General features: G+C 54.2%; 1 protein-coding gene across 4 annotated transcripts; it reads left to right on the top strand.

The window, feature by feature from the left end:
• Positions 1-12: 12 nt before the first annotated feature.
• On the top strand, positions 13-25,542 carry KLC4 (kinesin light chain 4). Of its 4 annotated transcripts, none has more exons than XM_082303070.1 (16): positions 13-132; positions 10,789-11,055; positions 11,242-11,472; positions 11,795-11,873; positions 11,959-12,184; positions 12,491-12,578; positions 12,890-12,991; positions 13,300-13,473; positions 13,630-13,729; positions 14,223-14,275; positions 16,722-16,789; positions 16,871-16,979; positions 17,748-17,870; positions 24,417-24,541; positions 24,651-24,708; positions 25,069-25,542. In XM_082303070.1, exons 2-16 carry the CDS (start codon positions 10,807-10,809, stop codon positions 25,156-25,158), a joined length of 1,875 nt encoding a protein of 624 aa, XP_082159196.1. In that variant the 5' UTR covers positions 13-132; positions 10,789-10,806; the 3' UTR covers positions 25,159-25,542. The 4 variants fall into 4 exon arrangements, with proteins under 4 accessions (XP_082159196.1, XP_082159195.1, XP_082159198.1 ...); XM_082303069.1 differs by having other exon boundaries at positions 17,748-17,897; XM_082303072.1 differs by lacking the exons at positions 24,417-24,541; positions 24,651-24,708; positions 25,069-25,542 and adding an exon at positions 20,125-24,408.

Here is a 25,542-nt window from a genome sequence, read left to right as displayed (position 1 = left end):
GGCGGCGGCCATCTTGGATTTAAAGGGGCTGCGCCGCTGAGAGGGCGGGTGGTGCCTGCCGCGGGTCTCGCCCCGCCCCCGCCGGGACCGGGACAGCGACCGGGACGGCCATCGAGGTGTCGCGCCGAGCAGGTTGGACGGGCGGGGTTACGGGGGCTCTGTCGCTCGTCTTGGCGGCCCTGGCGGGGGGAGGACACGCAGAGCCCGGCGGCGCAGGCCAGAGCGGGGGCGGCCTTCCCGGGGCGACGCTCCCCCGCCGGCCGCGGGGAGGTGGGACCCCCGCGGGGAGCTGGGGAGATCCCTGGAGAGGGGCTGGGGCTGGCGGGGCTCGGGGACCGTGGCAGGGCGCCGTGGCTGCCGGGGCAGTGGAAGGAGCGGGGGCGAGGGCAGCGTTGGGGCCGTGCCCGCCGTGCCCGGATTCGGCGGGCCGCGGTAACGCTGCGGGTCGTCGGGGTCGGCGCTAAGGGTGCCGCCGGCTCTGCGGACTTTGGAGCCGGCGAGGCGCGCCCTGCGAGATCAGCCCCCTCCAGCCCCGGAGGAGCCGCTGGCTCGGGAGCCCTGCTGGTGCCCGCTCTGCTCGGGAAGCTCCGGGCACGCAGGCTCGGTGCTCTTGGCCTCCCCGCGGGCAGGGCCGACTGCCACGCAGGGACGGCCGGCGGAGGCCGGGAGTCCTCGAGGGAGGAGTGGAGTGTGTATATGGCAACCGTGGGTCAGCCCGAAGTCCCGGCCGTGGCTGTTTCCAGGGTGCCGTGGGCACAGACTGCGGGATTCACTGCTCTGTAATTAGTCTGTGTCTTCGTGCCAGGAATGGCTTTCACTGTAACACAAATAATGTATGTTTGCAGTCCTGCTATGTAACTTATGTGACATGTAACCGTGCCGTAGCTGTATGTACCCCACAGCCAGCCAGGTTTGCCCTCCAGAACTAGGGAACGGAGGACAGCAAGGTGCTTTAGGAAGCAAATATGTGTTGTGGGATGAAGCAAGAGAGAACCTGCGTGTCAGCATGGCTGGGCTGTTCCTCCTGGGATACCTGAAGCCCTTCCCCTTCTGGGGGAACCTGTGGGGAGGGACAGGAACACCTGGTTTAGGTTCAGGCAGAGGTAGGTAGCTAGGGACATTGTAGGAAGCACCATGCCAGTTGTGTATTACCGGGGATAGGATGGCTGTAGCAACAATCCAGGCTGGATCCTGTGTCATTGTCTTCTCTCTGAGCAGAGCAGCCAGAGACTGAACAAATGCTTCCCAGCAGTGCCCGGCCCAGCCCCGCACTGCACAGTGCGGACACACAGGGCTCCAGCCTTCCCAGATCTCCTGTATCTGGCCATTGCTGTAGGCGCAGCGATAGCAACCACGCAGCTGGAGGGCTCTCTGCAGCTACACCAGCTTGGCTTTAGGGGCTGGGATGGGGTCAGCAGTGGGGACACAGGCGAGGGTAGTACCAAACAGGATGTAAAACCTTCCACCACAGGATGGAGGGTGAGATGGAACAGGGCTTTGGCGGGCTGAGCAGGAGCCCGATGGTGGCCAGTGCTCCTTGGGCAGCATTTGGCGGCACCGCAGGGGCTCGGCCCCGCTCCTGGGCGCTCGCCTTCTGAGGAGGGAGCTGTGAGCTTGGCGTGCGTGGCGCTTTCTGCGCTCCCGGGAGAGCGTCTGACCGTCCTGTTCCCGGAGCCTGTCCGCATCCCTCCCCTCCCCCTGCCGCAGTGTGGTTGGCTGCCGAGCGCCGGGTGCCTGCGCCGCCGCTCGCTCCCAGGGCAGCGCGGCAGACGGAGCCGCGCAGCGCCGCGGCCGCCGCTCCTCCGCCGCCTCCGCGAGCACCGGCGCTGGACAAGCCGCTGCAGGCAGCCAGGTACCGCTGCTCTGCGGCGTGGGGCGGGGGACATTCCCATCCGGTGACTGAGGCGGGCAGGGTGCCCAGCCATCCTGGAACAAAGGACCGCTTTGATGCGCAGTTTCGGGCAGAGCTGATGAAAACTTTTCTTTCCTTGTGAAGCTTTCACTTAGCCAGGTGGGCACAGAATTTGTCTGTGGTGGTTCTGAGGGTTGAAGGGGTCTTTCTGGCTTGTTTGTTTCAAGGATACGCAGCGGGCGTGCCTCCTGCTGCCAGACAAAGCCGGAGGAACGATGACGGAGGCAGGTCATACAGCACTGGCTCTCAAAGAGCCTTGTTTCGCCCCAAATCCTCTTTCCATTAATTAACGGCTTCCTAAGCTGTTCCGAAGTAGAGGTGCACCCTACCAAAGGTGGTGGGCTGGGGGAATCGCTGGTAAGCTTCTGTGAAGAAGACGATGCGCCTGGGAGGAGGTGTCTGAAGAAGAGCTGGGGGATGGTGTTGCGGTAGAATGCTCAGGCCAGGCAGCCGGGAGAAATCTGCACAATGGTTGGGAGGCAGCAGCACATTACCAGAAGCCGCAGGCTTCCCTGCGTCTTGCCTGGCTGGTTATCTGGCACTCTGCTGCAGTTCGATGCTCGTGTCTCCTCTAGTGCCCTTGGTCTCCTCTCTGCCGTGCCACCTTGGAGATGTGGAAAACACCCACCCCTGCCTGTGCTTGTGGGGAAAGAGGGTGGTGTTCAGCACACATCAGGTCAAAGATCTGGCCAGCTCAGACACAGGGTAAATAAACATGGCTGTGCTTTGCTGTAATTGGCAGAAGGAGCAGGAAGCATGTGTTCTCTCATCTGCTGTTTTGGAGGAATGTCCAGGTTGAAACAACAACATTAACCCCAAATACCAAAATGGCTCTTGGGGCACAAAGGACACGTGGCAAGATTCTGACCTTGGCAGAGTTGCTGGATAAATGCTTCATTTCCTGGGAAAGAGCCATGGAGCTCCTCAAAGAGCTCTAGCCAGACAGGGGAGCCAGAGATAAACCAGATCCTTTGCTTGTTACGCAGGTAGAGGTTTGTCCCTGTGACTTTGCCTGCCTTGCTGTGGTTTACAAAACCTGTTTGCTTCTGAAAATAGTAGTGCAGTCTTGCAGCCTGCAGTCAGCTGCTCTTTGGGGGTGCCCCAGGTACACCACAGAGGGAGTGTGGGCACACCAGAGCCCATCAGGGCACACAGAATGGCTCCAGAGCTCCTGCTGGTCCCATCTGCGTCCTCCTTATCTCCCATATTGCTCAGGCACATCCAGTGCATAACCCTCACATTAGACAGATGCCTGCAAAGGCACTGGCTCCTGGGAATTACTCTGCCTGCTTTAATACTGCTTCATGCTGTCAGGGCAAGGTAATGGCTCTCACTCTGTTTTTTATAGTGCAAGACTCCCAATCAGATTCTGAAGCTGGGAAGAGATGCTTGCCCTGGCTCTATTCCAGCTGCTTAGCTCTTGTCTCCACTAGCCTGGAAACATGTTTTAATGGTGTTTTGCTGTAGTCCCAGGCGCAGCAGATGCAGAATGGATTTGGTGAGCTGCTGCAGACATGAACAAGTTTAAAAACAAGGTCTTATCAGCTGATCTCGAGGTGCCAGCATAAGCTTGCTGGTGGGAGTGGTGATGACTGCTGTTCTCATTCCAATGGCCTGCTGGAAGGTGCAGGTTTTCCCAGCCAGCTGGGGTTGTAAACAATATGATGTACAATCAGAACAAAATGGTTTTCTGCTAATGGCAAAAATCGGTGCTATTTGTTTGGTTGGTTTTGCTGTTGTTGGCTGTTTTGTTAGGGGTTTTTTTAACCCTTGTTGCTTCCAATGTCTGTATTCTTTGGTAGTAATGAGTGGACTGAGACCTTTCTGGTCTTGAAAGGAATGAATGATCTGATGCAAAGCCAACCAGACTACCTGCTCTGTCTTCCTCAGAGTACATATCCATATTGGAATTGGATCATGCTTTGATAATACAGGAGTTCCTTGCTCTGGTCAATCAGAACAAACACCAGTACCTTTTGTCTTGTCTGTTTCCAGCTGTGGGCTGGAAGGTGGGAGGGGTATGGGAAGCTCCCGTGTTCTTTCTGTAGTGGTTTGAACATGAGTCACTGTGGCCAAGTCCTTGTAAAGCCACCTTATCACCACCTTGCCCTGGGTTTCAGGAAGGGTATGTGATGTCATGTGTTTTATTAGAGATTGTAGATGGTAGGGAGCTAAAGCTTCTGGGACAGAGAGGAGTGTTAGGAGGCTCCCTTCACGCTCTTTCCCTTCAGCTCCGGTCTCCTTGTGGGAGAGCGCTTCCGCTTGAGCTGTAAATCTAGTTCCTTAGTCCTTGTCCCCTGGGCCTCTTGCAGCCTGCTGGTTAGCACAGACATTCCCAACACAAGCCTTCCAGTATCTAGAAAAAAACCCCAGAGCTTCACAGTCAGCTAGAGCTGGCATGTGTCAGCTGCTGAAAGAAGCAATCCTGGCCTTGATCCCTGGACAGCCCTCCCTATCCCCTGGACAGGGATCAAGGCACATCAACAGCGCAGTCAGCTTGTACTGTGTTATACACGACTCTGAAGATTGGGGAAACTGGTTGGGCAAAGTCTTTCTGGGCTTGGAGATCGTCTTCAAAGCCATGTGAGGAGGTGCCTGGATGCCAAGGAGAGTCCTGGTTTTGGGGCATAGGAGAATGTGAGTGAGACAACTTCTTGCCTTCACTGCATGCTGTGTTGCTGCAGGTGGATTGCTTTGGGACAGAGGGACTGTCCCTGCGGGACCCTGCTGGAAGGAAGCAGGCGCTGCATTCCCTTTCTCTGGGCCTCGGGTCATTTTCTGGTGCTGTGGTGCCTCACTCCTTTTGTCCTGAAGAGGTGTTCACTAAAGGGAAACACATTGACTTTATCTAGGAATTCAGATGAAGACTTTTTTTTCTTATCATTCTTTTTTTCTCCCACAAGAGGATGGCTAAGTCATGGTCCAGGGTTCTGAAGAGCTTGTGGGATCTCCGTTTTGGGAGATGGTCCTTTAGCTAGACACAGATACCTGATCAGATACCTGCTTTGGGTGAGGGAATGGACCAAAGACCTCTAAGCATTCATTCCAAGTAATACTCTTCAGGTAGTACTCAAGCCAGACTCTTATTGAGGGGAAAGTTACAACACAACAGTGCCTCTGTAGTACTTGAAGTCATCTGTGTGTTGGTTTAACTCTCTAGGCTGTCTGCAGTGCAAGAAAGGTCTGGGCTGGAGGCTGACATTGGGAAAGAACTTTGGACAGAAGATAGGACTCTAGGTGTCCCCTTTTTTGGCAATAGGGTGTAGAAACTTATTGAGACAACTGGTGGCAGAGAATGTAATGGACATTAGAGTTTGAGTGACGTCTTTTGACTTTACAATTGCAGCTCAGGGATATGCTGGGTATGAGGTCCCAGGATGGTGACTCCTGCCTTATGTCCTCTTTGTGTGTTCTTAGTGGCTCTAACGGAGCACACAGGTATTTCTGGCAATGGTAACAAGCACCACAGAGCACCATTCCAGCTCTGGGCCTCACATGAACCTCAGCATTTCTTGTTTTGCCCATATTAGAGCAGCTCTGGAAATACCAACTTGGAAGTGGAGCTCAGCAGCACCGGTTTGTCCCTTTTCTGTGGTTCCGCTCCAGGTGGCCTGGGGTGGTAACTCTGAGTGCAGTGGCTCTTCTAGCAGTGGTGTGTCAGTGTGCAGGTGTTCCTGGCAGTGTCGATGTGTCCTGGCTGTGCAGTGGAAGCCTCAGAGACTCTGCACAGCTGACTGTAATCTCCTACAATCTGTTTGCTTTCTGACACTAATATCAAAATAATAAAATCTGTGCTCATGACACAGCCTCTTTGATAGCTGCAACTTTGTCACTCTGTTTGCTTTTTACTGCTTTTATTTTATTTTTCAGCATCCAGAGTATTAGGTGTTGGTTTTGTTGCAGTGTCCCTTAGGAGTGGAGACTCACTGTCTTATTTGCAGTGTCACTTCTAGCTTCATTGGACGTCAACCAGTCATTCCTGAGACCCTTTGTTGTTCAACAGTAATGAGCTGGCAGAGGTCCAAAGAAAAGCAAACCAACAAAACAAAAAACCCTTTCTGCTTTTATCAAGTCATTTTGCTTCCCAAATGTATAACCTTGCTGTTTCTCCAGGTAGCAAAAGCATGTCTCACAGGAGGAGACTGGGATAATTATGGTGAAGCAAGACAAAGCCCTGTGTTTCCATTTGTAGATGCTGCCATTGCTATCGATCTCCCAAGTGTGGTCACTTGTTCTTGCTGTGGGTCAGATTTACTCTTTTCCACAGGAAGCTTTTTTTCTAGAACCCAACTGTCTTCAACTACCTTACATCACTTATATCCTTAGATCACCTTCTCCTACAGAAGAATTTGCTGCTGAAAATGTGTTTCAGTTCTTTACAGAAAGTGCTGGCAGACCATCTGCAGTTTGAAGGACGCTGCAGTTATTGTCTTGTGCAAGTTGGGACGGTACCTTGTGTCTCACATGGGTCCAGGGACATGCAGAGAGGCAGTGAACTGAATTTGTTGAGTTGTTTGTAGACCTGAAATCTCTGTCCTGCTGTAGTTGACTCCTGATTTCCCCGGTGCCTTTCTTCCCCCATCCCCATAGCCTTCTAGCATTAGGCATCATAACCTAAGCTTTAAGATTCATTTGGACTCATTTAATCTGGCATCCTTGTACATGTTGTGGGTTGAAGATAGAAGCAGTGAAGCTTCCAGCTCTTTCCTCTTAAAGGTCTCGCATATGGGAGCAGTTTGAGAGGCAGAAGAATGAGCTGCTGAAATTGCTGATGCTTAGTGATTTCGCGGTTATGCACTTGAATGCAGGAGGAAGGTTTTTGCCTGGCAGGATGTAGTTGCTGATGGATTCCCAGCTGATTGCTGCGGCTGCCACAAAGCTCAGTGCATGCATGTTCCTTCCCTGTCCTCCAAACAGGAGCAGAAGAGGGGAGATGAGATGGGCTATTCTAGCAGCTCACTGTAAATAGGGAGGACGTGCCAACTAGAGCAGAAACGTGCGAGTGGAGACCTGGGCTGGGACACCTGCAGGTCCATGAGCACTGCAGCAGGATAAGCTGGGTGCAGGGCTCTCCATCTCTCAAAGAGCTAGGTGGAAAAGCATTCTTTCTTCCTGTTCCAGTCTGAGCCCCACCCTGCAAAAGGCAAACCATGATGTGTCCCTTCATCTCTGCAGAAAACCTCTGAGTGTTTTCTGCCTAGATAAAGGACACTCAGTGCACCTTGCTTAATGTAAAGGAGTAGGTAAGAGTCCCTATACAGCAGCCTCAGCCTGCCCAACCTTGGTGTTTGCTGCCATAGCAAGTGTTTCCTCTCTGGAGAGCTGAGCACCGAGTGTAGACCTGTCAGGGGAGAGCTAAAATAAGGCTGTTTGGGGGAAAATTCCTGCTTTGGAAGGATAAGTCAGCTCCTACCAAGGTTTGTTGCTTTTCTTTGCTGTACAAGAGGTACCAGCATTCAAATGACTTCTCTGCAGTCTCCTGTTTGTTTTCTCGTTGAGCAGTTGTGTGTTGTTCTTAGGTTTTGCACCCTCTGTCCAGCCTGGACAATCCTCTGTCCACAGCTGAACGTGGAAACGTGTTGGTACCTAGCAGAGCTATGCTTCCAGGATGTCACCCTAGGGGAGAAAGGCCAATTATGTTGGTATATGTAAGGTTACAGATGTTTGCACAGCCAGTGAGAGAAGAAAAGCCTCTATTGGTATGCCTTGAAAGACCTGAGGATGTAGTTGCAGGTAGGATGAGTCTTATATGCTGTGGATCAGGATGTTTTGATTTGTTTTTCCTTCTCAGTCTGAAATCTTTGCAGTTTCAAAAAGCAAGTTGATTGTGAGGACTGTGAAATGCGTGAATGTTTTCTGCTGGAGGGGCTGAAGAAGGAGTGTTGCTGTAGTAGAGGTGCTGGTGGTTTAACACAGCAGTTTCACAGTTGAGGAGTAGTTCTGTGTACAGTGGAATTAATGAGGCTGATTTTCTATGGATCTGGGTCTTGTCTGTCTGACTCTGTTACCTAGCAAGGTGTGAGCTCTGGTGGCTTTTTATCCTGTGATATGTTCCTCTTCCCAGTATGTTTGTATTGCATGTTTTAAAGACGGCAGCAAGATCTCTGCAGGGACATAAGTGATGCTGCCATGAAAACTGTCAGCACTTCACAACTGGCCCAGTACCCACAGGGACTTGTACAGCTCAGCTGTGTGAGTTTTAGAGCACAGTTCTAGTTTTTTGTATGTTGGGTATGAGGCCGTTCCTGGGTGTGTTCTTGTGTCACAAGCATTGCCTATGGGCCAGAGAACTCCCACTTGCCTGTTTCCCTGTTTGCAAGAGAGTCTGGGGCTATGTTTCCTTACAAGTAGAAACCAGTGATGGGGCCATTTAGCCCTTTAGCAGTTATTACCTTGGGTTCTGTGGAAGAGGTAAGTGCCTGCTGAGCCTTCCTGGGAAGCTGTCTGGACATCTTTCAGAGCACGAGAGTGCTTGGCCAGATGAGGCAGCACTAACACCCTTTGGGCTGCCAACCTCTTTTCTCCAGGGCTGGGAGTTGTTGCACGTTTCTTCCTGAGTTGTGCTCATCTGCAGAAGTCTGCCTTAGGCAAGGCTTCCCTTATTGCTTTAGCACTTGATCCCACTCCACGTGTGGAAAAGGTGGGAAAAAGAATAACAGGGGAACTGTTGACCAGAACGTTTAGCTGCCAGTTTCTGGAGAATGAGTTTGGAAGATAGGATATGAGTGGAAACCAACTCTCGAGACAAATTTTTCCTTTTGAAACAGTAGTCTATGTCCTCTGTCTTGCCCTTAATGAGGTTTTTGATGCTATTCTTATCATATGGTCTTCTCTGAAGCAAACTGGCATAAGTCATGGTCCAAATGAGACTATTTTGGTGTAAAATACCCAATGTGCAGGGTTAACTGCATGTGGAACATGACAGATACCCAAAAGTGAAGGATGCAGTGAAGTGTGAGTCAGAATTGGTGCTGATGCTCAATCATGAAGTGAATGTGAAGTCAGCATTGTGACTTTGGGGGAGGATGACTCAGTTCTTGTTCAGAAGTGTGAACAGAAACCCAGTCTTCAAAAGACATGAGGTGTTTCTGCCCTGCTGAGGGTTCAGTAAGGTCTCTGCTGTGTATTGAGGGTTTGCTCCCCTTCCTGAGGGATGGATGTACATCATTGGAACAGAAACCAAAGGAGGGTTGAGAGGAGAGTTCAGGCCTGTAAAATGACTGGAGGAAGAGTGAGGCTAAAGAGGAGGAGATGAGTGGCTTTAATAATGAGATGTGTGTACTTAAAGCAGCTGTCCCGGTGCTGTTTGTCATCTTCACTCTAAGTGCTGCAGTGAGGAGGAAGCTGGGCCTCTCAATTGCTTGGGGCCCATTGCCCAGTAGCTCCCTGGCAGCTGGACTGTGGGATCGCCTTGGGCAGAGGGCACAGGTGAGGAGGAGCCCTGCCAGAAAGGGGAGCTCTGCTCTCTCTGTTCCTGCAGCTGGGGCAGTATTTCTGTTCTCTCAGTAAACCAGGCACAAGGCAGCTGCTGAACTAAGAGCTCAAACCATGCAGAGATGGGTCCCGCAGGAGGTCAAAGGCAGATCTGCTGGCAGCAATTCCCTCACCTCCTCCTGTGTAGATTCTGGGCAGCTTGCCAGCTTCCTGGCAGCAGGGCCCTGGGCACTCAGGTTGCAGAGGCCTCTGCCAGCTCCAGGAAGCAAGGAGGTGCTGCTGGGCAGGTGCTGCTTGTGCAGGGCATAGCAGGGGGCTGGTTTTGGAGTGACCTGATAACAAGGGGGGAGGTGGCTTTACTGTTGAGTAGTGTGAAGAGGCTGCTGGGGTGGCCCAGCTGGAGGAAGAGGCTGGGACTCTGCTAGATGAGTGAATCATGGAGCAGCCAGGGTCTTGCTATAAGGGGTCTTGCCTTCCTCTTGTGTCTCTCAACCTCTGGCCTGTTGTGTTTCTCTAGCTCCTGGACTTTGTATGCAGGGGTCTTGCAGCCACACTGACATTGTGGGTTGTAGCACGTGGTGTCCCTGTGCAAAGGCAGTAGCTGGGTACTTTCCCATTATATGTCTGGGGGGAACCGGACATGGAAGGAGTACGGAGTCCTCAGGCCATCCAGAGGAGTCCTTGGGCTGGCAGCAGGGTGAATGAAGATGGAGAAGCTGTTGGTGTTTCAAGTTGCACCTCCACAAGGATTATCTTAGTGTGACTGTAGCAGTTGGTGTATGTGAGCTTCCCCAGTCAGGCAGTGGTGTGGTGTGTCCTGCTGGTGGCATGTCCCTTTAGTGCCACAATGGCAGTTCTGTGCTGAGGCTGCAATCCTCAGGATGTACTCTTCTGGTCAGGCAGCATTTTGGCACAGTAATGCCACTGATGCCTCCCTCTCTGAGACACTCTTCCAGGAGATTTTCCTTTGAGGAAGCAGAAAGCTTTCAGCTGGCATCCCTCCACTTTGTGTTCCTTTTCTTCTGCAGGTGTTGAACTCTGACAGCCTCTCTGCATCAGTGGTTTGTGGGCAGAAGGTGTATAGATTGAAGCCCCAGCTGCCAACCACAAATCTCTGCTCTTAAATGGAAGCTAAATTAGTCTTCCCCCTGCTGGGAGTGTGGGGGTGTTGGAGGTCAGCACTGGTTGTAGCCTTTTTGTCTCCTGTCCATGTGGGCCACCTGCGCTGGTTGCCAGCACTCCCGGCCACAAAAGCAGAGGCACGTGCCCTGACAGCTGCCTGCTGCCAAAGGGAAAGGGGAAGATGAAGGAGAAGGGCTTAGAGTAGGCAATCAGTTAAATGCTGTCTCTGACTGCTTGAAGGAGGTTGTGATACTTGTGTCTGGTTGTGACTCTCTGAAACAGCCCTGGGGCGCTCAGGTTTTCCCTTGGTCTCTGTGCAGGCCTGCAGGAGTAGGACTATGTCCACCATGGTGTACCCAAGGGAGGAGAAACTGGACAAGCTGAGCCAAGAGGAGATAATTTCCAACACCAAGCTGGTAATGCAAGGGCTGGAAGCACTCAAGAATGAACACAACTCCATCCTGCACAGCTTGCTGGAGACCATCAAGTGCCTGAAGAAGGATGAAGAAGCCAATCTCGTGCATGAGAAATCCAACCTGCTCCGCAAGTCAGTGGAGATGATAGAACTGGGGCTTGGAGAAGCTCAGGTGAGAGTGGTGGGTGATCCCCTAGGTGTTATCTGGGATTGGCAGAGGAAGGGTGGGCATGTGGCCATTTCCCATAAGCTGCAGGAATGGGAAGGGGCTAAGTGTAGGTGGCTAGCATGGGACCCTCAGCATGCATGTGAGGGAGAGACAAGAGTGTGGTTGTTACTGACTGAGACTCTTAACAAGGTGATGATGGCCTTGTCCAACCATCTGAATGCCGTGGAGTCAGAGAAGCAGAAGCTGCGTGCTCAGGTGCGGAGACTGTGCCAGGAGAACCAGTGGCTGCGTGATGAGCTTGCCAACACCCAGCAGAAGCTGCAGCGTAGTGAACAGACCGTGGCTCAGCTGGAGGAGGAGAAGAAACACCTTGAGTTCATGAACCAGCTGAAGAAGTATGATGAGGATGTCTCACCTTCGGTATGCCCCAGTCCTTTTGAGCAGCTGCTTTTGTGGGTCTGGGAGGTTGGATTGGGAGAACTGCCTGGGTGTGATAACATTGCCCTGGATTTTGCCCCTTCCCAGCTACCATGCACAGCAATGCCTGTAACTAAAGGGGGCCTGCATGGGGCAGAGTCTCTGGATTTTGTTCTGTGCGGGGAGATGGTGGAAGAGACAGCAGGAGAAATTGAGTGTGTTGGTGGGCTGCAGAAGAGCTGAGAGTTTGGCAACTGACTCAGCCCAGGCTGCTGCTGCTGTCTCTGCTGAGAACCAAGAGTATTTGTGATTCTCATCCTCTCAGGAGGAGAAGGAGGGTGACTCCACCAAGGACTCTCTGGATGACCTATTCCCAAATGAGGAGGAGGAGCATGGTCCTGGATGTAAGTGTTTGCTCATGTATGGGTGCTGCTGTCTCTGTTCAAGCCTGCTGGGCCAACTGTGCCATGTTTATTTCTGTGCCCACAGTGCCCCACCAGCACAGCAGTGCCGTGGCAGCTGCCCAGCAGGGAGGTTATGAGATTCCCGCACGCTTGCGCACCCTCCACAACCTTGTCATCCAGTACGCCTCGCAGGGACGGTATGAGGTGGCTGTGCCGCTCTGCAAGCAGGCACTCGAGGACCTAGAGAAGACATCAGGCCATGATCATCCTGATGTAGCTACCATGCTCAACATTCTAGCACTAGTGTACAGGTGAGCATGGTGGGGAGGGCAGGACTGGGCCAGGACAGGTTTCTGCACCTCTGGCTTCCCTTTACAGCACATCCTGGGGCTCCCCCAGCTGCCAGTGGTTTGCCTTTCAGAAAAGTTTTGGCCTAGATGGGGTATTTGGTTTGCCAAACTCCCAGATATAACTAGGGACTGAGTAAAGCAGGGAGGAATGGAGAAATGAAAGGTCTGTGAGGGCTGGATCTGTGTGGAAGGAGGACTATCCATAGTTCTGTCTGCTGTGGGCTCTGGTGTCCAAATCCCAAATAACTGCTTGACTTTGCACTGCAGGGATCAGAATAAATACAAAGAAGCAGCACACCTCTTGAATGATGCTCTTTCCATCCGTGAGAAGACTCTAGGCAAAGACCACCCAGCGGTGAGTGTCTCCCTCCTCTTCCAGTCACTTCTTCACTTTTGGGTGCTGCTGGGGCACTGTTCCAGCAGTTTTACTGCTCCAGTGTTTCCTGCTGGCTGGTTCAGTATGGCCTGTAAGGAGTTGGCTTCTCTTGGATCCTGTGATATAGGCAAGGCAGGATCTGTCTCCTGTCTCTGGACCTCATTCTCTTGAGAAGCAGCAGTACTGCAGGCATGGAGGAAATGGGACAGTCACTGTTACTAGTGCTTGCACCCCTTGTTTGGTCCTGCTGGAATTTGCTTTGTTTAATGCAGAAACTTCTGTCTCTGTAGGTGGCAGCGACTTTGAACAATTTGGCTGTTCTCTATGGCAAGAGAGGGAAGTACAAAGAAGCAGAGCCACTGTGTAAGCGAGCCCTGGAGATCCGTGAGAAGGTACGAGTCTTCCACACTTTCTCCTCTCAGCTCTCCCTGTGGGCTTTCTCCCATTACCTCAGTGCACATGGGAAATCCAGGGCCTATCTAGTCTCTTCAGCTGCTGATTCTGCCACCGTCTTTCCTGTCTCTCCAGTGTTTGCAGCCCTAGAGAGGCCTGCCAGGAGGGGGAAGCTGGAATTTCTCCTCTTTGCATCTCCAGTCCTTGGCTTTTATCTGACACAGTAGACACTGTAGTCCCCCCAGCACACGCCTAACTCCAGGAGTCCGCTGCAGTCTTTGTGCCTTCTTTTCTTTTGTTCACGCAGGTTCTAGGCAAAGACCATCCTGATGTGGCCAAGCAGCTGAACAATCTAGCCCTGTTGTGCCAGAACCAGGGCAAGTATGATGAGGTGGAGTACTATTACTGCCGGGCCCTGGAGATCTACGAGAGCTGCCTGGGTCCTGATGACCCCAATGTGGCCAAGACCAAGAACAACCTGGTGAGGCCCTGGGGAGAGGCTGTGTGGTGTTGGGGAAGGGTGCTGTGGGAGAGGTGAGCATTGCATTATGGCTTAGACACAGAGCCATAGCAGCAAGATGTGGACAGAGTTAATCTGTTTGCCAGTGAGACTGGAGCTGTTTTGTTTTGGTTGCAGGCTTCCTGTTACCTGAAGCAAGGCAAATACAAAGATGCAGAGGTGCTGTATAAGGATATCCTTACCCGTGCTCATGTGAAGGAGTTTGGCTCTGTGGATGGTTTGTACAGCAGAAGCCCTTGGGGCTGGGGAGGGGTTTCCTGGCTCTCAGCCTAGATTTGTCTGGTTCTGGTGTTGCCCAGACCAAGGGATGAGATGCCTTGCAGGGCCCCTGCTTTGGGCAGCCCTTGAGATGCTGCCATTCCAGTGTCTTATGCTGTTCCCTCTCCTCTCAGAAGTCTCAACCCAGTCTTCATAGGGTTGGGAATAGTAAATGGCACAATCATTCCCAGGCATAGGCTGAAGTTTCTCCTGTGCGCCTGGCACATGTGCTTCCACTGGGAGGACTTGTTCTTTCCTTCCCCTGTCCTGCCCTTGCAGTGTTGGTTGCCTTTCTTGGGACTCGGGGTGAGGGAGCAGGGGGGAGGATCTGGAAGTGTTGTCACCTCCCTCTGATGAGGTGCTAGCTCTGGGGTCAGGGTACTGAGCTGTACAGGAGGCAAACGACAGTGTGGGGTGGTGAATGGACCTGTTTTGCATTCTTCCCCACACAGATGAGCACAAGCCAATCTGGATGCATGCAGAGGAGAGAGAGGAGATGAGCAAGGTGAGTCTGATCCCAGGGGGTTTGATCTTCTCTTATCACAGCCTATCTCTTATCTCCTCCTTCCTGGAGAAGCTGCAGTCTGAAGAGCTCCCAAGTCCAGGAGGTGTCTGGAAAGCAGGGATACAGCACTGCTGCTCCCTGGGGCAGCAGGGAGGGAAGGCCCTTCATAGAGCAGGGTGTTTTTCCTTGGGCAGGGCTGTTCAGTCTCTCGGCCATGGCTGCATGCTCTCTCTGGTTTAGTGATTGATCCCTCTTGAGCATGCAGATGATGGAAGATGGCAGATGGCAGAGGGTTGTGCTGCAAGGCCTTGGCACTGTTCCGAAGAGCTGCCAGTACCCAGAGCATAAGTGGCTTCTGAAGCAGCTCTAAGGCTGTCTAGGGAAAAATGGAGGTCAAGAAGAAACTGCTGCTGTCACCTCTCTTAGGAAATGGAGCCATGTCTGAAAAAGATGTCTGCACGGGGCAGGCCCTAGCTGGCCTCTGAAAGAGGATAGAAATGGACTGTGCTTGCCTTGGGTTAGGCTGAAAGGCAAAGCTACTGCTGCTCCTGTAGCGCAGGCGCTGCTCTGTGGGCAGTCAATAAATGCAGCAGAGTTGTGTCTTTGCTTTTGCCAAGTCTGAGGCCCCATCTGCTTTTTGGCAACTGGTTGAAGCAGCAGAATGAAGGGTTCTGATCTAGTCCTCTACCTGCAGTGGGACTCTCCTTTTCTTTTGCCCTCAGAGCAGGCCCCAACCCTACAGAGTTCAGCAGCAGTCTGGCAGGCTTGACTTAGGGACTGATGAGTCCCATCCTGTCAGCCCTGAAAGCAGGGCACTGGCACGTGCTTCCCACCAGCATCCTGTGCCTTCCCATTGAGCTGCTCTGTGTGGCTCCCAGTGCAGAGCACTGCTCAGCTTTACACTGTTCTGTCTGCTGTACTGGGAAGGCTCTGCTGCAAAGAATCTGCACTTGCTGCAGCACCATCCTGGAGAAATCCAAGTTGGAGTAGAGACCAGGCTCCCCTTGCCCCCTCTGGGATTGAGACTCTTCTGATCATATCTTTGGAGAATTGAGGGGCCAAATGTAGATAGCTGTAGTAGGGAGCTGTGCTCCAGATAATGCAAACTCTGCCGTGGGGCAAGAGAGCATGCTCAGGGGCCCACAGCTGGAGTAAGATTCACTTTACATGTGTGTCTTAGGCAAGGGCTAAGCCTCTTTCCCTGACTCTGGGGCTCCTGTCCCCAAGGCAGCTGTGCCTGTGCCCCACAGCAAAACAGGGTTGGCATTCCTGTCCAGGCAGCAGTAGTCACAAACCTGCTTGTACTGCTGGCCCAGGAGCTGAGGCTGATGTACTCTGCCTTGTGCTGTTTCCTTATCCTCTGTTAAAATATATGAAATTCCTCTGAGAGAGCTTCACTGCTTTTGTCCCTTGCCCCTCTTTCGTGACAGCAGAGAGAGGCCAGCTCATGCCAGCAGCAGGGCCTTGGGCACAGCTGGCAGTCCTGGCCTTCAAGGCTTTATCTGCCCCAGAGGATTTGACACCTTTCCTATCAGGTTCAGAAACCCTTTAGGGCTGCCTCTACACAAGCTTCAGAGGTGTATTGAGTCCTGAACTTCCCTGTCCCTGGTGCCTGCCTAGGCTGTGTAGGCTCTAGTGTGAGGCACAGGGAGACTCAGGCATGTGGGATAAAGAGGGGAGAAGTGCTGTGGGACTGAGTAAGAAAAATGGTCCCCATGGAGACAGTTTCTTCTGGGCTAGAGGGGAGCTCATGCTGTGAAGCAGCGGCTCCCTGCACCTGCTTGATGCCACAGTCCCACGGACCCTGGGCTAGCAGCTACTGCCCTGCAGTGTGGGTTGTCCAGATCGTCCTCCTTGAGCATCAAGCTCTGCCTGCTGTGCTGTTGCTCTGGCCAGCAGCCTGTTTGCAGCTGACTGGGACAGGGCCAGACAGCTAGCTGTGGGGTGCAAAGGGGACTTTGGGGTGGGGAGGGGACAGCTAACTGGGCTAAGCTGCTGTGGGGCAAGCCTGACCTTGTAGGCCAAAGGCTGGGATGCAGCTGGCTGATTCCTTTGCTAGTCCTGGCTGAGGGATTTAGTGCCCATGGTGACTGGCATACCTGTGGAGTTTTGTCTCCCTTTTGCATGTTGGTTGGGGTGTCATGCCCTCCATTATGCCATGAGAGTGGGCTGTGCTGTCCCTGCTGCCTTTGGTACTGTGGAAGGGGTAAGGAGGTGGGATTATGCTTCTTCTTGGAACTAGGATATCACTTTTGCTTGTGGCCCAAATATGTTGCCTACCAGGAACCTGCTGGGCTTCATCACTGCATTTGCATATTGTGTTTCCAATGGTTGGGCTGGTGCAGGGGTGCAGCCTGGGGTCTGATCCTGGCATCCAGTGGGAGAGCACAGCCCAGAGAAGGGCAGTAGGTATGGGACTAAGCTCTCATCTCTCCTCACCCTGCAGAGCAAGCACAGAGACAGCACTCCCTATGCTGAGTATGGTGGCTGGTACAAGGCCTGTAAGGTTAGCAGGTAAGAGCTGGTTTGTGGGCAGCTGTGGACTCCGGAGGGGTGACCCCAGGGCTCCCACTCACCTTCCCTCTGTTACCTCAGCCCAACTGTGAACACCACTCTGAGGAACCTGGGTGCGCTGTACCGGCGCCAGGGCAAGCTGGAGGCAGCCGAGACCTTGGAGGAGTGCGCAGTTCGCTCCCGGCGACAGGTAACCCCAGAGGGACCTTCCCTGGTGTGGGGGGCACTGCAGGGCTTGGGCTGGTGGGTTATGGCACTGCCTTTGGTTGGGGTGTGGTGAGGGACTCTCCTGGACCTCTCTGATGTTCTTGGTTTACATTCCCATGGCAGCAGAGGGCCTTGGTGGTTGGGGTTGCATTTGTGCAGAGGTGCACACGTGTGTAGGTGTGTAGGGTGGTGCATGTGTGCATGGATGGAGCAGATGTCCATATGTGGATGTGTGGGGAAGGTGTGGCTCACTGAGTGCAGAAATGCTGCAGCTGGGTTAAGGCAGGTTACTGGGCTTTGTCAGCTGCTGGGGAGACCTACACTTACTGGGAACTTTTTTCTCCAGAGGAAGACCTAGAATTTCTTAGAGTATCTCTCGCCTTAAACTCCTCTCAATCCTCAAATAATAAAGCAGGAGCTATAAGCACCTAGCACAAAGACTGAAGGACAGCCAAATCCTCCACACTTCAAAATGTGGTGGAAAAAAGCTGTCAGTTTTGGGGTAGCATGCCCTTGTTCCACAGGGTTGGTTATGCCCTTGTGGGGACTCATTGAGTTGGGAGTTCATACAGAGACTACTAAGTGCAGGATGGCATTTGGCTCCATCCTGGTTGTGCTGGGCAGTTTTGGCTATGGTGGGGCAGTGGCCAAGAGAGGGAACAGGAACCAAGCACAGTGATGGTCCAGTGGATCTCTAGAGGGAAGGAACACAGACAAAACACGGTTCTTCCTTATCCTTTCCTGCTTGCAGGGCATTGACCCGATCAACCAGACAAAGGTGGTGGAGATCCTGAAGGAGGGGGATGGCACAGAGAGACGTCGGAGCCTGGGAGGCAGCGTCAAGTACGAGAATGCCACAGACGGTAGCGAGGAAGTGAGTATGGGCGTGGAATGGAGCGGGGTAAGTACAAGACACCATCAAGAATGGCCTCAGCCGGCTGCCAGAGGAAAGGGACAGCCTGGCTGAGGGCTGTCCCCGCGTGGCCTGTCGTGGCATCCTTGTCTGCCTCCATTCATTCCCTGCACATTTCCTTCCCCCTTCTTGGCATGAGCCAGCCAGCCCACAAAGGTGCGTGTCTGGGTCTGGCTTCTGGTGTACAGAACAGATATTCCCAGCTGAGGGTTCCTGCTTCTGGGGGAGCTGCCAGGCCCTGGCAGTGCACAGCATGAGCTGGTCCTGGTCTGCCCTTAATCTTAGGCTTGTAACCATATTAACATCTCTCCCTGCTGCTCCCCTCTGGAGGCCCTGGCTGAGAGCATCAGCCCCATCTCGGACTCCCCCAGCCTGTGAGAGCCATTTGGCTGTCTGTCCTGCACTGTGCCACTGACAATGCTGAGCCTGGGGAGGGTTGTGTGTGTGTGTGATATGCCTGGTGTGTCTGTGACTGACTGACTGACTGCAGGGCACAGGAATAGTCTGTAGTCAACATCTTTGCTGTCCCCCTCTCCTGGTCTCATGCCCTCGGCAGGCTCTGGCCAAGCAGAGGTGTCTTTTTGACAAGCTGGGCTAACCAGTGAAGGCAGTAGACTGGTGTTAGCTGAGGCACAGGCAGGGCAACCTGAACCTGTCTAGGCTTGCTCTGAGGTTGAGGGTGACTTTGGTCACTAGCTCCGAGTTTGGAGAAAGGTGGTGATCCAGGTCTGGAACAGGTGCCTTTTGTCTCCTGCAAGCAGGAGGATGGAGAAGAGGCAACAAGTGAGCATGGTGCTGGTGGGTGCTTGGCTCAAGGGCTGCTAGAGCTGTTAATGCTACATTCCTTCTGCAAACTCTGACTGAGAGCATAGAGTAGCTGGGGTTGTTGCAGCCTGGCGCAGGCAAGACACTGAGCACACAGAGTCCTTTGCTGCCCCCTCACATTTGCTGTCACTAACCCTTCCCCACCTGGCTCTGCTCTATCCCCACCTGCATGAGCTCCCTCCCTTCCTCTTTTTCCTTCCCTGTTGCCATGACAGCCCTTCAGCACCCAAAGCCTGAAGCCTGCTGGCTCTCTTGATTGTGGATTGTACACAGGAGGTGGCTGAAGGGGATCTGGAGAACAGACCTCCAAGTGGACCCAGCAGCTTTGCCAGATGCAAGGCTGTCCTTTGCCCCACGTCTTGGCATCAGGACCAAAGAGGGTCTTAGCTCTGGCAAGGCACCAACTCTGGGCCCCTGCACTCACCATTAGTAAGGGGGCTAGACAAGCACAGAGGGAGGGCTGCAGGTTTGGATTAGAATCACCTGGTCCCTGTGCTGGCTGGTGTCTCTGCAGCTCCTCCTGACTGTGCTTGGTGTTGGGTGATCTCTTTGCGTTGGTGATGGTCTGGGAGACCTTCCTGATACTTTCTGAGCTGATCATCCTAAGGCAAGTAGGCAGTGCCACCCGCTCCCACAGCCAGTCCCAGACAAGGGGCATAGTCCCTGCTCATATGACCCTTCCCCAGGGGTCTTAGCAGAGCTTCCCTGCCCCATACAGCTGTAAATAGAGGATTTGAGGGCTAGCCCAGCACCCTGGGGGACACAGCTGCTGCCACATGACTCCTTTTCCAGCCTGCTGCACACATAGCCAGTCTTCTCTCTGAGCCAGCAGCCCTGCACTGAAGCTCCCTGCAAAAGAAGGCTGAGGCAGCTCCCGCTGCTCCTGTCTGTCATGGCGTGTTGTTTTCTGTGTTGGTCCAGAGACCTCTGATGTGCTGCCTTAAAGCAGCCTCTGCTGCCCTCCCTTAGCTGTCCTCTGCTGCAGCCAGGGCTGTGGGAGCCCCCAGGGTGCCCTGTGCCCATAGGCGGCTCTGGAGCACCCCAGGGCCTGGAGCAGCTGCTTGCTGCCCAGGTAATTGGGATGTGAGAAGAGGGGCATGGCATCAGCTCCGTGGTGCAGAGGCCTTGGCAGGTACCCAAGGCCCAGGTGCAGGGAGCCCTTGGAGCAGGAGACCCAGGCTGTTCCTCCCTGAGCTAAGCTGTTCCTGCCAGCCCACTAAGCCCACTAGCAAAGAAGTGAGGCCGCAGTTTCAGCCTCACAGGACTCTCTCCCTGCCCAGATGTGGCCTGTGGTCTCTGCATGCAGCCTGGGCCTTGTCCCACCTGCTCCCTAGGTGACCTGCAACCTCACAGCCTTGTAAATTGTGTCTTTCTCCTCTCTGTGCACTAGGCTTAAATGCCTCCCGAGACTCCCTCTTTCCCCTCCACCGCAGTCACCTGGATGTTTGTGTTGTATCTTCCGACTTTTCCTCCACACCATCCCTCCTTCCTCGGCGAGAACTCCACGCCAGTCCCCCAACCCTCCTGGCGCGCGAGGGCACCGTGACGCCTGCAGAGGAGTGCCTGGCCACATGGCCCAGCTCCAGTCCCGTGGCCAGCAAGAGCAGGAAGAATCTGCGAGGAGCTGCCAGCTCCCCCAGGCCAGGGTGACGGGCCACTGTCCCCTTGCATGCCCCCACCCCTGGCCTGCCCTTGCACATCCCTGGGGCCCAGGCCTGCAGGGGATTGTCTTCACTCCAGGCTTGCCGGCTCCATTGTCACTAGACATCCTCAGCCCTCCTAGCTTGTTCCCTCCATCTCTACAAAGGGACGAAGATGGAGGGCTGTTATGGGACAGGGAGGCCTGGCCTAGGCAGGGCTGTCATGTGCCCAGTTGCTTTCTTCGCTGTAGGCTTAGCTGATATTAGTGCCTTGTAGCAAACCTGTGCTGGTCCCCAGTGAGATGGGCTCTCCCTGCAGCACAGGGCAGTCCCCATCTTGCTGCCCTCCTCCCTGCTGAGCTGTGTAACCCAGGAGCATTGTGTGGGTCTCTCTGCAGAGACACGGGAGTGTAGGGCAGCCCATAGAGCTGCTGTACACCCCTGGTGAGGTGAGGGGGCAACAGCCAAGGACTGTGTACAGGAACAGGGACTGGCCATTACAAGCATGTTTGGCAGCAACCTCCTGACTGGATGCTATAGCCAGGCTCCTCATCTGGCATTAAGGGGTGAATCAGCCCCCCCATTGCTACAGGGCTCTTAGGTGTGGCTGGTGGGAGAAATAGGGGTGAAGTTGTTTGCTGTTCCTTGAAAGCAGAGGAGGGGTAGGAAGAAAAGAGAACTTTTTTGCAAGGGCCAGACCCCAGACTTTTAGAAGTGGCTGAAATGGGGAAGGGACTGGACTGGAGCAGAGTGGTTGGGAGAAAAAGAAGGTGCAAAGACGGACGTGAAGAAGAAAAGAGCCAGGGCTGGAGGTGCTCTGAGCACGTGGGAGCAGATGGGATGGCTGGAGGGAGGTTGCTTCGGGGGAAGGGGTTGGATTGCTCACAGGTCCCTGGGGCTGACTGCAGTCTGGCTGTCCCTAGCCAAGTGGGTGGGAGATCTGTAACCCTGTTACTGACAGGATCACAGTGCTGACCCTGAGGAGGTGTGGAGGTGGCTCAGCTCCTCTGATGGCTTCAGGCCTTCACAGGGTCTGGTGCTGTTAGTCGTTACTGGGATACGGAATGTGTCCGAGGGCCAGACTCCACTGTCTTGGGTCTCACACCCTTGGGTGTACACCCTCACCCCACCTCCGGTAGGAAGTGATCCTCCCAGTCCTCCTGTCTGGGAAGAAAGCTGGGGAGGCTGCAGGCAGCAGGATAGAGCCCAGGGGCCAGCACAGGACTCCTCCTTATTTATTTAGCTAGATCCTTACTTTCATGCTAGTCATCTGGCAGGTTGTGATAGTAAATGTGCTTGTGTCTGTCTGGGCCTGGCTTTCCTGTGGTGGTGCAGAGGCCTTGGGGTATATGCATGCTGCTCCCCTGGGAGCTTGTGCTTACTGAAAGGACTGTGGGGCATGGAGCCCAGGGCTGAATGCTCCAGGGCTGTACCTTCCCTGCGTCTCTGTCCCAGTGCTGCTCCATGCTTCTGGAGAGTGGTGAGTTCCCAGTGCAGGGTGTGTTTGGACCTCAGGGCCACCTGCCCCTGTGCTTTGCCATGTCCTGGACCTGGTGCTGTAACAACCATACCTCTAATTAAAGGTAGACTGACCCAAATCGCTGCCCTGTGCTTCTTTCCATGCTCCGTAGGCCAGCGTCGGTCAGCCCTGGGGTGGTGGGTGCAAATGCTGCTGGAGCAGGTGTGGGGGTGCTTGGTGTCTGTCTGTGTGTGTACAGGGGCAGGTGCTGCCCCCAGGGCACCCCTCCCAGGTTGAGCATTGGAGATGAAAGACCCAGCTCCACTGTGCTTTTTCCCCTGTCCCCCAAACTGGAGTTGCTGCTAACCTCAGCTCAGTAACCATGTGTGGCAGGGCTGCCCTGGGGCATCTGAGCTTGGACCTTCCCCAACAGGCATTTCTATTTATCCAAAGAAATACCCCATTGTGTCCCTCAGTGCTGAGCTCCACACACTGCCAAATCCTGCCCAAGTCCTCTGCCTCCATGCGTTAGGCAGGGTGGGAGCATGCAGTGGAGAGGAGCTCGGTGGAGCTGCTTTTTTTTTTTTTGAATGCTCTCATCCTGGTGGGTGCAATGGGGTGGGGGCTCTGCGGCAAACCAAACCCATAAATGTTCTGAGTTAAAAATAACCTGTCAGAAACGGGAGTGGGGGGAGAAGAGAGGCTATTTTTAACCCAGCATGCAGCAGCATTTGGTTCTGGTGTTGGTCTGCAGTCAGTCTGCATCACTGCAGCTGGGAAAATGTGGCTCCATCCTCCAGCCCTGATACAAGAGCATACTTCCTGGCCTGATCCTGCTGCCCTTGTACCATGGTCCTGCTCCCCTGTCCCAGCTGTGTTCCCTCTTCCACGCCTGGCTTGTGTGCCCTGGGAAAAGCAATAGTGCCTGGCATAACAGTACCCTGCAGGGAGAGTGGTGACTTGGCGGGGAAGCAAAAGACACCTCTCCACCTTTGCTAATGCTACGCACTGATGTTCAGCTCATCCAAAACCTGCCCGGAATGCCTTGTGCAGGAATTGAATTGTTTACTTTGCTGCTTTGGGTGCTCTCTGCATTTCTGGTGAATGGGTCCCTTTGCAGCAGCAACACATGGCTCTCAACTTGGAAAACTCTCATCCCGATGAGAAAGTGAAGAGGTTCAATGTACTTGTTTTATCCAAGAAGGGATGAGATGAATACCAGGAGAAAGGTTTGCTGGTAGGAAAAGTCCTGGTCAGCTGTTGGAGAGCAGTCTAGGGGTGGATCAACTTTGGGTAATCAGAGCAGAGAACCACTGGAAAAGCCTTGCCCAGGGCCACAGTCTGTAGTGGTCAGCACAAAGGGGTGACTGGCCTAAGGCACAGACCATGCCCACCTGCAGAGCTGCTTAGACAATGCTTGGACAGTAATTGCTGGTGCTAGCCTGAGCCACAAGGCATTTTGGTCATTAGGAGTGCTTCAAAGGGGCTCCCTCCCATCTTCCTGAGGAGTAAAGGGCTTTTGCCATCACTTCACCTTGATTTCTTCTGCCCCAATGTTCCAAGGGCCATTCGAAGCAGGAGCAGGGAAGACTGCTGTTATCAGGCCATCAGAACAAAAGTAATTCCACATCAGCAGTGGCGTCACAACCTTATGTAACAAGCAGGCCAAGCCACAGGGGAAGAGCTTAGTGCCATGCTGACACAGTGGCATGGTGTGGTGTCATGCTGGCATCCTGTGCCTTGCATGCATGTGGAACTAAGTGCAGGAGGTGGGCTAGAGCCTATCAAGGGCTGAGAGCGCCTCGCTGAGTACTGGGGGCTTTTGGAGGCATGTGGGAGGAAACAGGCTGGAGAACAAGATTTCAGGCTGGAGCTGCCTGAGTTGCTCCAAAGGCTCAAAGCTAATTGTCTTGGGGGTGTTAGAGGTGGGACAAGGCTGTGTGTGCATTGTGAAATGGTGGTGTGTGATGTGAGTGAGCCTGCAGGATGTGCATCGGTATGAGTCCTGGACAGAGAGGAGGAACAGTGATGGTGTGGTGAAGAAGGGCAGGGGGAGGGGGAGGATGAGGATGGTCTCTGGCCAGCAGCAACTGAGGAGAAAGTCCCAGCTGCATGTCCTGACCTGGCAAAAGTATCCCTAATCTTGGGACTCCCATCAGGGCTTGTTGTCTTCCTGGCCACTGGGACCTCCTTGGCAGTTGCCGCCTGAGCTGTTCTAGGTGATGGAGCTGTGTCATGTTTGAGCAGGACTGTGTGAGTGCCAGTGCCATTTGTGCTGGTGGCCTGGGGCAAGTCAGCAGCCTGTGTGGGTGTTGAGCTTGCACAGGGCAGGAGGGAGTATCAGTTTGCATGAGCCAGACAATAGTGGCAGGGGGCCCTGACTCTATGGCCATCATGTCCTGTAGAGAACCGGGTGAGGGGAAGCCATGTAGCGAGCAGTAAGCCTGCTTTGGGCTAGGGCTAAATCCTCAGTGCAAGTGAGCAAGAGGATGTTTGGAGCCAGTTCCAGCCACTCATCAGCAGCATGCCAGAGCCCGATCAGCGCCACTCAGCCATCACCCTGGCTTGTGTCTCTGTGTCCAGGATGGCAGTGGCACTCTCCAGCGCAGCAGCTCCCTGGGAAAAATCCGGGATGTGATACGGAGGAGCAGTGAGATGTTGGTCAAGAAACTGCAGGGCAATGGTCCTCTGGAGCCCAGGAACACCAGGTACGTGTGAGGGTCAGGCTGTGTACAGGGCAGGTGGGGGCCTTGCCACCTTGTGTGTCTGGGTCTGACTGCAGCATGATCACATCTGCTCTCCTCTGCTTTCTTGTAGCATGAAACGAGCTGCATCCTTAAATTACCTGCACAAGTCTAGCGATGCTTCGTTTGAGGTAAGCACATTGTGAGGGGTGGGGCTGGTACAGGAATGCATGTGAGGCTGGGGGCTGTGTGGCCAGCGGTGCAGGGGGTGAGGGGCATAATAGTAGGTCCCGGGTGCAGTGCTGAGAACCCCTGAGCTTGTAGCCCCTCATCTGAGGTCAGAGCTCCAAATCTAAAGGTGTTGCTTCCAAGTACCCACCTCCCTCCCTGCAAAGCTCACACAGACTGGGAGTAAAGGCAGCAACTACTGTGTGTGACAGCAGCCCCAGGGCCGTCCTGGCTTGCAAGGCAAGGGGTGCGGGAGTTGGGGTAGCAGCTTTGGGGCACGGGGGTCGATTGCAGGTACCTCATGGGCACTGTATTTTTTCCAGGGCACCCAAGGCCTCCGTGCGGAGAGCAGAGGCTTGAGCGCCAGCAGCATGGACCTGTCCTCCCACAGCTCCCTGCTCTCCTCCAACTGAGTTGGCGGCTCTGCTGCTGGGCACCCTGGCTTCGCGCTGCACGGGGCAGCGCCCGGCACCTCCCCACACCACCTACTCCGTTCTCCCCGTCACCGGTTCTCGTGCCACCGTCCGCCTGCCCAGCCCGGCCTCCCCCGGGGGTCCCTAGCTAGTTCGGGCACCGCAGCCCGCCCGCATGCTCCTCTGCTGCTCACCGGGGCCCGCAGCTCTGGTGGCCGGCATGCTCGGTACCAGTCACACACGCTCGCCAGGTAGAATCGCCAGCCCTGGAAGGGGGGTCGTCCCCGGGCCGGGGCAGCGGCGGGAGTGCCCCATGCCCCCGGGACGCCGGTCCCCCGCCGGATGATCGCTGTACTTTATTTTATTAAATAAAACCGACCCTAG

Source organism: Coloeus monedula, assembly GCF_965178545.1.
Source record: "Coloeus monedula genome assembly, chromosome: 2".
Taxonomy (NCBI): Eukaryota; Metazoa; Chordata; class Aves; order Passeriformes; family Corvidae; genus Coloeus; species Coloeus monedula.
The sequence above is the reverse complement of the archived record's forward strand: the minus strand, read 5'-3'. Positions and strand labels throughout refer to the sequence as shown.